General features: G+C 49.5%; 1 protein-coding gene across 1 annotated transcript in view; it reads left to right on the top strand.

The window, feature by feature from the left end:
- Nucleotides 1-7,040: 7,040 nt before the first annotated feature.
- The window catches only part of MSRA (methionine sulfoxide reductase A), a 95,505-nt gene continuing 85,779 nt past the window's right edge, over nucleotides 7,041-16,766 (top strand). The window contains exon 1 of the mRNA XM_078856356.1: nucleotides 7,041-7,613. Coding sequence (XP_078712482.1) covers nucleotides 7,448-7,613 — 166 coding nt within the window. The 5' untranslated portion in view covers nucleotides 7,041-7,447. The remainder of the gene's footprint in view (nucleotides 7,614-16,766) is intronic.

The following is a 16,766-nucleotide window of genomic DNA, read 5'->3' as shown; positions in this document are numbered from 1 at the left end:
CCCAACAGCTCCACGGGGGATCTTTTTGTCTTCATGTCTGAGCATGCGCCCGAGAGGACGACCCCTGCGGAGACGGATCGATGCAATCGGCTCGTGCGCAGGAGCGAGACGGATTGTGGCATTAGAGGGTCGTGGCGGGGGGGGGGGGCGAGGGGGGCATGGGGAGACATTAGTCCAGCAGTGGAGAGACTAAGGGTCATGATGATGATGAATAGGGTGGATGTTGTGGTTATATGTAGAGGCGAATGTGAATGGGGGGGGGGGGGGGTGTGGGCGCCATCCGTGAACGCATCGAGTGCCCCTTAGATACACACACACACAACAAAGACAAAGGTCCCCCGGATAACCTACACCGACTGTTGGGGCGAGTGCTGTTAGCGAGCACCTATAAAGAGGGATACGCCGCACGAGTGAGTGGTGCGGCCAGAACCACTCCCGGCCGCCTTTGTCTCCCCAGTGCTGATGTCTGCACAGATCGTTATCAGATCCTAATTTGAAGATTGAGTCGACTTAGGTGGGGGAGGTCGAGAACCGGTTGATATGCGTCGGTCACTGACGTTGGCAGTGGCCGCGAATCGAACCCAGGTCCCCTGCTCCTCGTTGTGCATGTAACGGGCACACATCTCGGCACACACACAATACCCACAATAGACATTCATACACAGAGGTACATATATACGTGTAAGCATTAACACACAATAAGCAAACACACACACGACAAAGATAACACACACATCGGCACGTGGACACGTATACACAAATCGCAGACACACAATATATATGTATGCAATGTGTACATATGAATGCTCTTGTGAATTAAATACGTGCAATATGTATGCAAACACAACATTCACATGGAGTATATTTACTCTTGTGTCCGTACACACAAGCCGAGACAGAATGTTGGGGCAAGTGCAAGCACCTATGAAGGCCAGCACGGCACACCGCACCAAGTACTCATTTGAAGCTGAGTCGACCTAGGGGTGGCCCATTCCCGGTTCAGATAATCGTCACCGGTGTTGTCCGTGAGCGGGAATCGAACTCGGGTCGCCGGGTTCGTAGCGCAGCGTAGCGCTAACCACTACACCACCGCTCCCCACACAGACACGTGCACACACACGCGCGCAACACAATCAAAGGACACATGACACTCGGTGTCAAACAGTGCACAACAACAACATAACGATGCTCGTGATCATGATGATGAGTTTTTTTGACTTTTCCTTCAATGTCAACATTTCCCATGTAGGACATCGTGACGACACAGGCCAAGGTTTGTTTCACGTTTATTAGCGATCATCAGCAAGCCACGATCACTCGATTGTAGATACAAACAACTCGTGACAGGTTAGAAAGCGGTCTTTGTCCGCTTTCTAACGGCTTCCGCGTCGCACTCGGAGGCGAATGGCACGGATATCGTTCGCGATTCGTGAGTGACGATCATCAGACTTGAAGCAACGCAGAACGTCATCTTGCCCTATGAGTCAAACCAATCAACCCCTTTGCTGTAATTCTGTGTGTGTGTGAACAAAACCCCGCAAACAAAAAATATAATGTGGCCATCCAATGTTTCTCGACATGAGCATTGACTCGACGATTTCTCTCCGTGTCTCTCTCTCTCTCGAGCCCCCCTTTCACAACACCGGGAGCACGCGCGCGGGCGCGCACCAATCACCGTGTGGGAAGCTGCGTGCGCGTGATTAGCGACGAGTCGAATGATGTTCACGACACGCGCACTGCACTGCCACGCGGCGAGCGAGGGTGGCGCGCCACCACAAACCCAGCAGCAGCGAGGGTTGGTGAATCACACGCAGATCAGGGCGAAACTCCCTTCCCGTGGGCCTCGATGAAGATGGCCTGGCTTGCCAGGAGCAGGCGGAACGAGCAAGTGTGGACTAATCTCTGTCCGTGCCACTGAGTATAGGATCGAGCGATGGCCCACCATGGCACGCGTGGCTGTTCTCAGAGTGTACCGGTTTCATGCCACGTCCATCGATCGCTCCACTATTAATTGGCTGCAAGCGCCACGGTACAACGCAGCACCTCGGCACGTTGCAGACCGTGCATCGTTGTGATGCATGCACGTTGAACTTCTTTCGCACCGCACGTAGCCAACCGTGCTAATCGGAGATGCAACTTGCACGAATAAGGCTGCATAACAAAAAAAACACACCGATGATTAAACACACGAGGGCATTGTGGTGTCGGCTGTAAGAAGGGATTAATTTGAGTCGGCTCTGTTCGGGTCGGTGACCCGGAAATAATTCGCACGCCCGGTACACCACATCCAGGATTAATGTCTTTTATGATGGCTGTGGCTACTAATCACGTGCTCCCTATTCCAATCTACCAGCGACTTGGCCAATGGGCAAGGAGAAATTTAGCTGTGCCTACAAGGGCATTTTAGTATAGACGATAGGGCATTTCCGAATATACCAGAGGGCTTTTCAAATATACTACAGGGCATTATAGCAGAGTATAGACTATAGGCCATTGTAGGATAGACTCTGTGGGTATTACAGGATATACCTTGGGGCACTGCTGTACTGTATAGACTATAGGGCATTTTGAAATGGAATGTAGGTCATGGCAGTCTCGACTTACCCGTGCAGTGTGTGTTCTTGTCCATGTGCCTCTGTGTCCCCGTGCCTCCTCGCGTGTCCTGACGTCTCGGCGTGCCTCCTCCGTGCGTCTCGCTCGGCGCCCAGGCGAACGGAGCCGAGACGCAAAAAGGCGTCGACACGCAGCGCCTCGTTGCCTCTCGCTCGGCATTGATGTCTCAAGGGAGAGAGAGGGAAGAGAGAGCGAGGGAGAGAGGGCAATAGACGTGGAGATGGCAGAGACGGGGGAGGAGGGGGTGACATGGGGGGGGGGGGGGGTAAGAGAGGAGAAAGCATAGACGGAGACGGGGGAGAAGGGAGAGGAGAGGAATATGGTGGGGAGAGGGGGGGGGAGAGAAGGGGGGGGGGGGACAAGAAGCGAGAGGAGCGTTAAAAGATAGGAAAGGGCGAGAGGAGAGAGCGGAGAAGACATGGAGAGAGAGAGAGAGAAGCGATGTGGAAGGGGAGAGAAAGGAGAGAGGGTAGCAGGGCAAAGGGATAGGAGAGAGCGGTCGAGAGGGGAGAAAGGAGAGACAGTGGGGGGTGGGGGGAGAATGAAAGATAGGAGAGGGGAGAGCAGGGATGGGAGAGGTGAGAGATGGGGGAAGTGGGGAGAGATTTCTGTACAATGAAAGCGACTACGTGACCCATATAGCTCTACTCGGCGTCCATTCGCGCAAATCACAGCCAGAGCAATGCGCGGACACGTGCGTGGAGACGGCTTGCACAACACCCGTCTGCACCGCTCACGCGAGACACGGGCACGCATGGCGTGGTGCCTCGGTGCAGGTGGAGGATGCCTCCCCTCCGCAGGCTGAAGCAGGAGGAGGGCCTGGTGGTGGAGGTAGTGGTGGAGGCAGTGGTGGACATTCTGGCTTTAGAGGCGCTACATTGCGCGCCTCTGCCGGTGCCTCGATCTCTGTCTGCTCCGCGCTGCGCCGTTGGATGCGGAGCCTGTGAGCCGGGGCTGGAAAGGCCCGCGGCCCCCAGGGGCAGACGAAGCGAGACGCAGACTCGCCATGCCGTGGCCCCACTCAGCACCGTGGACAGCACCGCGTCACCCCCACAACCAGAGCTCGTCCTTTATTATAAACACGTAAAGATGTATACACACACACATCTACAGCACCGTTTTGTTAATTCGCTTCTGGTTGTAAGCCCTCCCCCACGCCGTATATGTCGTGGAGGTTGTTGTTTAGGCCATACTTCACCACGCTGGTCAAGTGAAGGTTGGTGAAGAGGGTGAGGTGAAGGGTTAAGTAAGATGACGTGAATGTTATGATTTTTATTTTACGGTCCTTGGTGACCGGGCGGAGACCATCATGAACTCGCTACGCCTGAGAATCCCGTCGGGTCAGACCTGGACGCAGGATCTCAGCTGTGCCGGCTCACCGTCTCTGACCCCTGGGGTTGTCCGGCCACCTACTACACACACGCGTTCCTGCGCAATAACTTGGTCTCCAGAGGTAGCATCGACATCTCTACGAATAGTTCCTGGCAAAAAAATAACTCGGAGTAATTCTCACCTCCGTTGGCAAGCCTTAAACAGCGGTGCTAATTCAACGTTCTTATGCCAGACTTGGCAATGCTTTAGAAGTTTGAGAAGACGTGTATCACCAAAGAGGTAGCTTATTTCTGATGGCTGGCTGTCATTCACTCCTTGTATTTGGTTGAACAGTTTATTTAGAATTGCCCTGTGAGCTAAGAAGCTCTTGAATCGGGTTTCATCAACGATTTTTTGTTTAAACACAACGTTTGCAACAGGTGGCATACAAATTCTAAATACAATAAATACAGCAATGAAAAAAGCTAACACATAAAAAAGGTGAAATATATTACTTAACTATACATTATATACTTCACTAAAGTGAATATTAAGATTAGAGAAACATATTGCAAAATAGTGCATCTAGAGCGAGGAATAAGATTCGATACAATATTGCAAAACAAGGCAGAGCACGATATCGCGTATCCCACTGGCTGTGGAACTGGGGGTGTAGGCGGATTTGTAAAAACACGAGAGGTGTCGGTTATACCCATGCAGATGTACTACTGCTGGCCTGGGGGGCGAATGCGTGGTGAGAACGGATGTCTGACGGTCGGTTGTGCCGACCTTCTTCTTGTGGTTGGAAGCCGCATGCGGTGGCCGGCGAGTGACGAAGGCTCGCGCCGCGACGATGTCAATTTATGTGGAAATGGGAAATAAATAAAAACAAAACCGACCTCCCTCGGCCACGTTCCCCCGCGTGATCTGCTACTGTAAATTCATCTAAATAATTCACGCGAAGCAATAACGATTCCTCAATCGCAACATGCATATTTAATGCCATTTTTGGGGGTTATCTGAAAATTTACATTCTCGAGGTGCCATCACGAAGGGCGGCGGTGGCGCAGCGTGGCCGTGCGATGCCACCCCGGCAATGGAGCAGCTCACCCAGTGCGCAGGCGGTGCCACTGCACCGGGGCCCTGCACCATTTGGCTGCTCTAAATTTCCACCTGATAAGCCACTTCCATTGGGCTATCATTCGTGGTCAGGTCGCTTCTGAAAAAGAGCTATAGAGCTCAGTGAGCCTTACCTGGTAAATATAAGAAGAGTAATAATAGTAAAAGCCGGGACATATTATGCGAAAAGGATTATCTCACAATACCGAGAGAGGGGGAAGCTGAATGCGTTGTCTGGAGTGTTGCATTATTATTATGCAACTGACAAATGATCCGGGATGACATACATATCTCCCCAGGTGAGCTACTGTCTCAACCGACAGGACGAGCCTGGGAAATCCAGGACAGGATCACTTGTTGAGTGTGCAGGCGGTGCAAATGCACACGGGCCATGGTCCCTGATGGGAGGGGGGGTATGGTGGAGGGGTCGGAATTGAACAGGGGACGCACAATGTTGGACGCCACGATGACGAGATGTTAACTACCTCGCCTGGTATACAAGAGGTCGTGGTTTCATCCCTCGCATCAGCGCTCATGCCGACCACGCTATGCACGTGTTGGCCAGTCGCCTCTTATGAAAGATCAGTGTCCGGTCATCCCAGGGCACGACTCGGAGATTCTCTCTGCCCGTGTAAGCGATCAGGGGTCGATTGCCTGTGAGCCGCAGTTGCATGCCAGGTTCAGGTGTGGTGTTCCGACTCTGCGGCAGTTCTTAAGAACATAGAAAAGCGAGCAGCTCGATTATTAATACGCGTGTAAGACGATACGGAAAGTAAGACGCACCCCAAACTATTACTACTATAATGAGCCAAGAATGTCTGTTTGTGTGTAACGCGCGTGACGTCACTCCACATGCCCCTCCCCGTCATTAATATTCATGAGCGCGTCCATTTTTACACTCAGGCAGAAGTCGAGCGGAAATTATTTTTTTCGCAAATTCGTTTTAAGTTTGACATTTCTTTATTGAAAGTGAATCTAATAAATAATTATACGCAGCAACAAATTGTATTTGGTGTCTTTATTTATTTCTTCAGCACTTGAGACAAAAGGTAAGTCTAATTTATGCTTCTACATTATGTTAAAATAGACATTTCTCGGTGATTTACCAGATATTGTATCGAATTCCAATTTATTTGAACCCCAGCGACCGAAAGCAGAAGAGAATAAAGTATCAGAGCAGTGAATTTGAACAAATTGAAGGTCAGTTATATACAGTGCTACAGTGACATGAAGTGGGGTGTTTTATGACAGAGTTTTTTTGCCAGAATCGTTTCCATGAATACAGTGCTACAGTGAAATGCAGTTAAGTGTTTGATGACATACTTTCGTGCAAGATTAACTGCCATTTAATTTACACAAGATACAATTATACTCTGCTCAATTTTTTCGTAAATATTACAGCTTCCGTCCTAGGACGGGCAAAGATGCTAGTTGTAAACAAAGTTAAATAAATACATCTCAAGACGCATTGGACATAGAACCCCCGTGTAGCCTTCACAGACGTTTTGGGCAAGTGCTGTTAGCGAGCACCTATGAAGGCCGTCAAGGTGCAAACGGGGGTGGGTGGCCAGCACCACGCCCGGCCGCCTTTGTCTCCCAAGTGGAGATGTTTTTACACACCACACCAGGTACTCATTTTAGGCTCAGTCGACCTAGGGGAGGCCCATGACTTGTCACAGGTGTTGGCCGTGAACGCGTCAACCACTACACTTTCGCTCCCCACTACACGTCACACGCACGCACGTACACACAGCTACCTGAGTACGTTACACGATGTTTGAGCACACGTGAGCATACCGCGCGTGGCAGCACACGGAAACACACGTGATCTGTTTGAATGCTGTACACGTGACAGTTCGTGCAGTCTGCGAGAGTACACGCGGCCCGTGTGAGTGTACGTGGGAGCACACGTGGTCTGTGTATACACACGTGGTGTGTGTGTGTGGACGTGGGAGCACACGTGGTCTGTGTGTGTGTGTGTGTACACACGTGGGAGCACACGTGGTCTACAGTGCGTGTGCACGTGTTTCCGGGTCCGTTCCGCCTCGTGTTGTGTATCGCGCTGCACTGTAGTAGCTGGAGCCGCGGCTCCGCGTGTCTCGGTGTGTCTCCCTGTGTCTCTCTGCGTCTCTCTGCGTGTCCCTGTCTCTCCGCGTGTCTCTCCGCGTCTCTCCGCGTCTATCCCCGTGTCCCTGTCTCTCCGCATGTCTCTGTCTTAACGTGGCTCCGTCTCTGTACTTGTCCCGGGCCCTGAGTGTCTCGATCCGTCTTCGCGCTTCTCTGCGTGTCTTGAGTGGTTTTTGTTGTCTCCCCCGTGTCTAAATCCGTGTCTCCGTGTTTCCCCCACGTCTCTCCGTGTCTCTCCCTGTCTCTCCTACACAACCCTCGCGTCTCGGCGTCACGCATGCTGTCCACCTGCCCGCGTCTGTCTCGGCTCTGGCCCCTGTCGCTCTCATTGTCTCTGTCTTTGTCTCGAGTCTTTGCCGCCATGGGGGACAGCTCGTCACGGGTCTCCATGGTCTCCCCGGACCGCGCCCTGCCCGGCTCCGTGGAGCGCATGGCGGTGTCCGGTACCAGCCCCACACCATCGGACACTCCACACACCACACACACACCACACACGGACACACCACACACACACGGACACACCACACACACCACACACGGACACACCACACACGGACACACCACACACACACACACGGACACACCACACACACACACCACGGACACACCACACACACACGGACACACCACACACACACGGACACACCACGGACACTCCACACACACCACACACGGACACACCACACACACACGGACACACCACACACACACACCACAGACACACCACACACACACGGACACACCACACACACACGGACACACCACGGACACTCCACACACACCACACACGGACACACCACACACACGGACACACCACACACACACACCACACACACACACCACGGACACACCACGGACACACCACACACACACACACACACCGCACGGACACACCACATCACACACACCACACACACATCACACACACACCACACACACACGGGGCAGGCCTCGGGAGAGGCACGGTCTGGAAGGGCCAGTGGCCTTAGGGCATGGCCGAGATCGGAGAACAGGGCTTGTAGCTGTAGGCCTCGGTAAGGTAAAAGTTAAAAGGTAACAACAACGAGCCTATTTTTACCCTACCTTTTACCTTACCACAATACAATCACTCCACCCTACCTTTTACCCTTTAGCAGGTAAGGTAAAAGGTAAAAAGCAACGAGCCTACCTTTTACCCTACCTTTTACCCATACCCCATACAAATTACCCGATTACAGGGTAATTACTAGGGAACCTCACATGAACAAGGTTTATAACGGTAAATGCTAGGTAGAGCGCTTTATTCATATAGAATACTCTCGATGATTCCAATTTTACACGCTTGTTGTTGTCATTGTTGTCGTTGTTGTATCCTCAAATCTTGTAACACAAATTTTACCCACTTCCTAATGTGGTATCGACTGCAAACTTGGTATACTTATGTCATACTGCTGACAACACTATATCTATCATAAAATCCTTTTTTACATGTTATGTTGCGACTTGGGTCTAATTGTCCACTGTCAACTGACGTTGGCTGTAAATGGCCACAGTCCCTGACGTTGTGGCAAGCTTCGGGGCCACTTCCTGGAGTCGTGGAGTTCTGCCATTACGAGTACATTTAATAAAAGCGTGTTTTTAAGAAAGTTTAAAAAAAAATATTACTTATTAAATGGAGGCCACGGACTGCGCCACGGAGCTTTTAGTGGTAAACAAGGTACCGTATTTACCGGGTAATACTTCGCGCTACCTTTACCCTACCCTTTACCTTACCCCTTGGCATGTCGACATCTTTACCCTTTACCTTGATCTTTTACTTGGTAAAACGGGTAAATTACCTTACCTTGCCGAGGCCTACTTGTAGGACCACCCAAAGGGCAAGGGACCGTCCATAAATGACGTCATGCACCTAGGGGGGAGGGTGGGTCAGACATTTGTGACGATGTGTGACGAGGGGGTTGAGAAATGTGACAGTTCATCAGAATGCGCAACTTTAAATACATATGAACAACACGTTCTATTGAATTAAATAGATTTTTTAATAAATGTTTTCTGCTACAATATCAGAGTGCAGCGCCACATTAAATACGCACTACAATGACAATAGTTTAAAGCGATTTGAAGCATGTTTTATTTTCAAAATGGAAATATGCTTTTGGGGGGGGGCAGAGCTTTGTGACGTCATATTTGAGGGGGGGGGGGGTCTGACTTGTGACGCCGTGTGACGAGGGGGGGGGGGTAAAAAATCGTCCAAAATCGCGTGACGTCATTTATGGACGGCCCCCAAGACGTTGGTGGGAGAGCAGGGAAGGGCATGGCCAGGAGATGTCTAGTATCTGGGAGGGCACGGCTGGAATGAACACGACTCGGAGTGTAGATCTCCAGGGAGCTTCACCGGAGGGCTGGGCCAGAGAGTAGACCCAGTTCTTGGGAGGGCAAGGCTGGAAGGGGGGCCATGGTTTGTAGAGCTACAAAGTGTGGAGGTCTCAGAGGGCAAGGCTGGATGAAGGGTGGTGGTGTGGAGGGTGTGGAGGGATGTTGACCTTCAAGGGCATGGCTGGACAGAGGTGGACAATCCGCATTGGGATTGCAGTGCTGGTGAGGGCGAGCATCGTGAAGTAACCGAGGCAAGTCACGGGTTCGAGTTGATGAATGCCCTTTGGCTTTGCCCCCGTCCAGCGGAATTCCTCGCTTGCGTAACTCCGAGATGAACACATCACACCACGGGTCTAGCCACTTGCGCCACTCACTTTGTAAGTAGCAGTCCACGAAGTCGACTTTGTATATTTGCTGAGAAGCCCAATCGAAACGTCACATTTTACGTATGGGGCCGTCCATAAATGACGTCACGCACCTGGGGGGGGGGGTTCAGATATTTGTGACGATGTGTGACGAGGGGGGGGGGGGTGAGACATTTGACGTCACATCAAAATACGCAACTTTAAATAAATATAGACAACACGTTCTACTTAATTAAATAGACTTTTTAATAATTTTTTTCTCCTACAACATCAGAGTGCAGCGCCACATTAAATACGCACTACAATGACAATAGTTTAAAGCGATTTGAAGCATCTTTTATTTGTTTTGGGGGGGGGGCAGAGCTTTGTGACGTCATATTTGAGGGGTGGGGGGGGTCTGAATTTTTGTGACGCCGTGTGACGGGGGGGGTCAAAAATCGTCCAAAATCTCGTGACGTCATTTATGGACGGCCCCTAACATTGCGTGGCATGTGAGAGGACACACACGTGGTTTGTCAGTACAGTGCTGTACACGAGCTGGTAGTTGTAGCTTTATTCTCCCGGATTACAGTTTGCGATGTGAAGCATCATTGTTTTCTCTTGTATTCATATTCGTTGGGTCTTTTGGTAAAGTCACGGAGATAGGTTCAAAGTAAAATAGCAAACCTATCTACAGTACGTGACTTTACCGAAAGACCCAAAGAATATGAATTCGTGCAGTCACGAAAGCTTTAAGTCAACAATTCTCGTGACTTCTCGTGAATGGTAGCGCCTCTGGTGGCAGCAGGGGTCACCCGAACCAATTGGTGAACAATTAACGTTTCATAATCATTATCATTCGTGTGATATTCCCCCAGACCAGGGGTCGGCAACCAAAATAACAAGAAGAGCCATTTCTTTCCAATTCGGTACAAAATTCAGTATTTCAAGAGCCGCAATGCATCTGAGTACATACTGTACATACGTACATATCGTCAAGAAGCAGCCCGTAAAGAGCCGCATGCGGCTCCGGAGCCGTAGGTTGCCGACCCCTGCCCCAGACGATTGTGTGGCCTGGGTTCAGTATATATGTGTATTGGTCGCCTGTGCATCAGTTACTGTACTCCGTTATGAGACCTTAGGAGTGATGAATCTTTGAATATGCTCGACTGGTCCCTGCCATAGGAATGTTGACTTTCCAGCACTGGCTCGGTACTGTCGTTGTCTCTGGTCATCAGCACGTCATGATTGATGTTAAACGCTTGATGTGTTTTTGAAGTTGAATTACTTGGTAAAATACTTTTGGGATTTAGTTCGATGCAGTTTTCAGTTAATCCGAAAATGCGTCAGTCATGCAATAATATTGAGAGGCTTAAGAGTTCCAGGAATGTGAATAGTGATTTATTCAATAATTAATTTAAACCATTTACATTTTTTCTATGTTAACTTTCGCATCGATAGTGTTTTTTATACAATACAGGTTCATGTATGTTGAACTTCTTTCGCACCGTACGTAGCCAACCTGCGCTAATCCTTTGCTTTACTATACTATACTCTAACGTGTCGCTTCTTTGCTACCCGCAATCCTTCACAACAAACCTGCACTGACCATCGCGGCGAAGTATGGTCAAATCACTCAGCAGTGGATGGACACAACACAATTGCTTACTGATGATACACACACACTTGGGCTGCTTGGCTCCAGGCCGTCCGAGTGGGAAGCTTTTCATTTGTCCTTTCCTAATCACTGTGTTATAAGCACATATTTTGTATTTATATATCTATATATATAAAATCGCAAATCTGTCTGTCTGTCTGTGTGTGTGTCTGTGTGTCGCCGGACCATACGCAGTTTCATTGGACGAAATGTGAGGGATTTGCGACACACGATTGGTCCGTTTGGTTTTCCACGGTGGTTGCCCCTGGCAACGGGTAGCGACGCATTCGCTGCGGGGTGGACGCCATTTTTAATTCCCGTTAAAAATATGCGCACGCATTAACACGCGACTCTGAGGTAAATTCATCAAAGTTTCACGTCCTCTTCACTCCCACCCCACCCCAATGTGTGCAATTACTATTATAGGGTCGGTAGATAATAAAATTATAGCGATTAGACAGTATTATTGTAGCGCGGGGGGGGGGGGGGGGTAACGGCCCCAGTACCCAGCCTCAGCCGGGTGGGCAATCTAGGCGAGGCCGGAGGCTCTGCACGGTACTAGGCCTCGACACCCCACCACACTATAGGCCGTACATATTACTGCACAGCGGCCGAGGAGATCGTGGCTGGGGGGGGGGGCAGGGGTAGCAGCCCATCTGTGTATATATGTAAGGTTATTAAGAAATATATTTTTCACCCGGGCAACGCCGGGTACTTCTGCTAGTATTTTATATATAAAATCGCAAATCTGTGTGTCTGTCTGTCTGTGTGTGTGTCTGTGTGTCGCCGGACCATACGCAGTTTCATTGGACGAAATGTGAGGGATTTGCGAGACACGATTGGTCCGTTTGGTTGCCCCTGGCAACGGGTAGCGACACATTCGCTGCGGGGTGGACGCCATTTTTAATTCCCGTTAAAAATATGCGCACGCATTAACACGCGACTCTGAGGTAAATTCATCAAAGTTTCACGTCCTCTTCACTCCCCCCCACCCCAATGTGTGCAATTACTATTATAGGGTCGGTAGATAATAAAATTATAGCGATTAGACAGTATTATTGTAGCGCGAGGGGGTGGGGTAACGGCCCCAGTACCCAGCCTCAGCCGGGTGGCCAATTTAGGCGAGGCCGGAGGCTCTGCACGGTACTAGGCCTCGACACCCCACCACACTATAGGCCGTACATATTACTGCACAGTGGCCGAGAAGATCGTGGCTGGGGGGGGGGGGCAGGGGTAGCAGCCCATCTGTGTATATATGTAAGGTTATTAAGAAATATATTTTTCACCCGGGCAACGCCGGGTACTTCTGCTAGTATATTTTATAAACTTGCAATGCACCCTCTGGAAGGAATTAGCGACACGTCTCATGCCAAGAAGCAGCTAAGAAGCAGTCTTGAAACTTGGGTTTGCCACCTGTCCTGACTTTCCCAGGATTGTTCACGAGTTGAGGTTGCTGCTACCCTGGATGAATCTGGCAATCATCCCAGAACATTAAAAGCCCATTATTTTGTAAATTGCTTAATATTTTTTTTTAATAACAGGGCAGCACTCAAGAAAATGCATTTGCTTGGAGTTCTCGCCTATTCGGTCACGTGAGATGTTTGTCTTCCCATAATATCCCAGATTTTTGTACCTCAGCGGTGGCAACCCTACCTGCAACTCGGCGAGGTTTTTCGTAACAAGTAAATAAACAAATATTCACATAAACACAACATTTTTGGTAAATGCTTGTACAGGCGGTATAACTTTTTCAATATTGTCCAGTCTTTTTCTTCCCCGGACCCTTTCAGCTCGAATAAATGGCCATTAATCAGCCAGGAGGAACACATTGTGCACTCATCTCACGACGTTGAACCATTTTTATCGCATCGCGAACCGAACTCAAATGAGTTACCCCTCGGGCAACGTTTCTTATTTCCAGAGTTCGTTTAAGTGTCACCTGCCCCCCCGTGCACCCCCACCACCCTGTTTGCAAATCATTACACAGCGGTTGAAAAACAGCACGGTCGTGATAACAGTCCCTTCACGTGTGAGTGGACCTGGCCCATTCGACCCTTGGGGGTGAACTTTGCTTCAACGCCGGTGAGATTTGTCCCCAGTTTGCCTTTGCCAGATAAGAGAATGGCGCTTGTTTCGCGAGTTCTCCTGTGCACCCGCAGATCCGCCGCGTCCGTGAGCTCCGCTGCCACGTGGATACGAGTTCACTTTAATTTGCCCGGCGGGAAAACGCAATCTTGCTTCGTAGCTGGCGTGGGCTTGTGCGAGGTTCAGCTTCGGATAGAAATTAGCGCAGCAGCAGCGGCGTTTGGTGGGAATGTCTGCCGCCCACATTGTATTTAGAAAAACACTTGTGAGGCTTCGTTGCCTCGGTCAGTGTCGCGTGTGAATTTTAAACGCGATGGCCGTGCGTCGAATTTCATTCTATTATTGAGGAAGCGGATCGCTTTTTTATTTGCTGTACTCAAAGGCAAGTCGATGCATCTGTCTCTCCGTCCATACGTTTTGGATAGATGGCCGGTGTGGTGAGCCCCCTGGTGTGGTGAGCTCCACGGTGTGGTGAGCCTGCACGCTTGACTACGTGAGCGATTTGGCGTTAGTGCGCGCACGCGACTCTTGCGTGCGTTGGCACGCTTGCGAGTTTCGCCGCGCGCATTTATTTTCACCGTCAAACTCTCCATGGCCGCCAGAGGCTCGTGTAATTGACTGGCCTGCCGGCTAGTCTTCCACAATAGTTTTTTGTTCTATGCGTTATTTGACCACCCTCACAAATAATTATTCTTATCACTGCGCTGTTCAGTTTATTTTCTGGAATCTTGGGGCTTGGCAGCAGAGTTTAAGACTGGCAGATTGGGCAAGCGCTGAGAGGTGTTGTTGTTTTTAAATAATCCTGTATGATTGTTTAAACACGCCGCACGGTGTGGCGTGTTTTTTAGTTATCACTTGATTAGCTCGTGGTGTAGCGTGCGAATGGCTTTATTGGTGTTGTAATGTTTTAGTTGTATTTCACGTCGTTCGTGCAAATTGCATTTCACAATTGCTGAGGAACCACGGGCACGTATCAAGCCAGCCAGGCGGTGCGCCGGTGCCAATTGCCCAGTCTGTGCAGTCCTCTATATATTAAGATGTTACCAGCCAATTCATAAGTATTTTACGCTAGCTTGTTTGCCTGTCCTAGGATGGAAGCTGTAATATTTACGAAAAAATTGAGCAGAGTATAATACTTGTGTAAATGTAATGGCAGTGAATCTTGCACAAAAGTAAGTCATCAAACACTTCACTGCAGTTCACTGTCGCACTGTATTAATGGCAGTGAATCTGGCACAAAACGAAGTCATAAAACATCTCACTTCATGTCACTGTAGCACTTTATATAACTGACCTTCAATTTGTTCAAAGTCACTGCTCTGATACTTTATTCTCTTCTGCTTTCGGACGCTGGGGTTGAAATAAAATGGAATTCGATACCATATCTGGAAAATCACCGAGAAATGTCTATTTTACCATAATGTAGAAGCATAAATTAGACTTACCTTTTGTCTCAAGTGCTGAAGAAATAAATAAGACACCAAATGCACTTTGTTGCTGCGTATAATTATTTATTAGATTAACTCTCAATAAAGAAACGTCAAACTTAAAGCGAATTTCCGAATTTTTTTTAATTTCTGCTCGACCTTCTGCCTGAGTGTAAAAATCCACCCGCTCATGACTATTAATGACGGGGGGGGGAGTGTGGCATTGTGGGGTGACGTCACGCGCGTTACACACAAACAGACATTCTTGGCTCATTTATACATGTGTAATAACAATAGAGCCTGCATGCGGTGTGAGGGGACTGGTGGCCACGGGAGGTAATGCCGGGGGTATCAGTTGTGAGTGCGAAGGGACTGGTAGCTACGGGAACGTTCTAGAAGGGAGCGGGGTCAGGTGACGGAAGAGGACGGCGGAGTCTGCCGGTAGAGCGAGCGTCCAGAGTCAGCTAGAATGATCGAGAAGGGGGGCGTGGCCTCGTGTCGGTATATAAGGGAGAGATACGTGGGAGACTGGGCTGTTGCAGTGGGATCTCCGCCTGATGTCAAATGAACGCGCCTTCAATAAAGTGCCATCTCAAGAGAAGTGTGTCAAGTCGTCATTACACATGCAGGAATTAACAGGAGGCACCTGGAGACAATCCATGTGTGTGAGGGGGCAACACTTTCATCCCATACAAAAGGCACAGATGATATTATTCCGCACTGCACCGTCTTCTCGTGATCAGCCAGGGTATGGCACCTCAACACCCAAGGGAAGGGTATTTCGAAACGTTTGTACGATCCACCAACCCTCTCTGCCTCCACGGCGCTGCATGACAGGCTACGTCCGTAGCCACCGCCGCCTGGCTAAATTTTTTTTGCAGTCCTTGCAGAGAATCTCGCGTTTATCGATCGCACGCTCGCGCTCGCATGATTATTTTACTCTGCCGGTCTGACACCCATGGCGGGAAGCTGCCGTTGATCATGTTGACTTAAACTCGGGCCAGCGTGCGGCGTATGGTTTGGGAAACGCAGCTTACGGTGTTATTAAGGGCTACTTATTGCAGCGTTCAGAAAATATCTGTCTTGTCGGTTGGTCCGTTGGTCTGTCTTTCTGAGGACATTTTCCACGTTATTACGAAGAAAACTATAAAATCCCAAAACCGTTTGTGATGAAACTCACAGCGCAGCTCACTGATATGAATATAATTTTGGATTTTTTTGTTGTTATTACCAAGATTGCAAATCAAATACTTTCAAGAAAGCGTTTTAAACATCGCTTGATCGTGGGAGATGGCGGCGTCTTGGGGAAGCCTTCATCCAGCAGTGGATTGACCATGGCTTTTTTTTTCAATATTTTCCAGTAATTTTTTCCCGAATCCTTTCACCGTACTGTCGTGATAGGCGAGCGAGTCAGCGCAAGCGTACGTTTGTGCCATCGCGTGCCTCCGTGCAAGTTGAATTCCCTAACAAAATGGAGGCTCCCACAATGAATCGGCTTGACAGTTTGCTCTGTGTTCGAATTATCAAAATTGGTTATTGGCACAAAAGAGCACACTGCGGCGTACACATCGCGATGTGTAACTTGCCGTGTCGTAGCCAACTGGGGTACAATAACTCTTTTTGCGAGGGCAGTCGGGCAAAAAAATGAGGCATTACTGGACAATGAGCGTCATAATTTACCGCTTTTTTTTTGCCACGGCACAATCATGGAGCATAAAGTAAGTCGAT

The sequence above is a fragment of the Lampetra fluviatilis genome, chromosome 5, assembly GCF_964198595.1.
Source record: "Lampetra fluviatilis chromosome 5, kcLamFluv1.1, whole genome shotgun sequence".
Taxonomy (NCBI): Eukaryota; Metazoa; Chordata; class Hyperoartia; order Petromyzontiformes; family Petromyzontidae; genus Lampetra; species Lampetra fluviatilis.
This window is presented reverse-complemented; position numbering and strand designations above follow the sequence as displayed.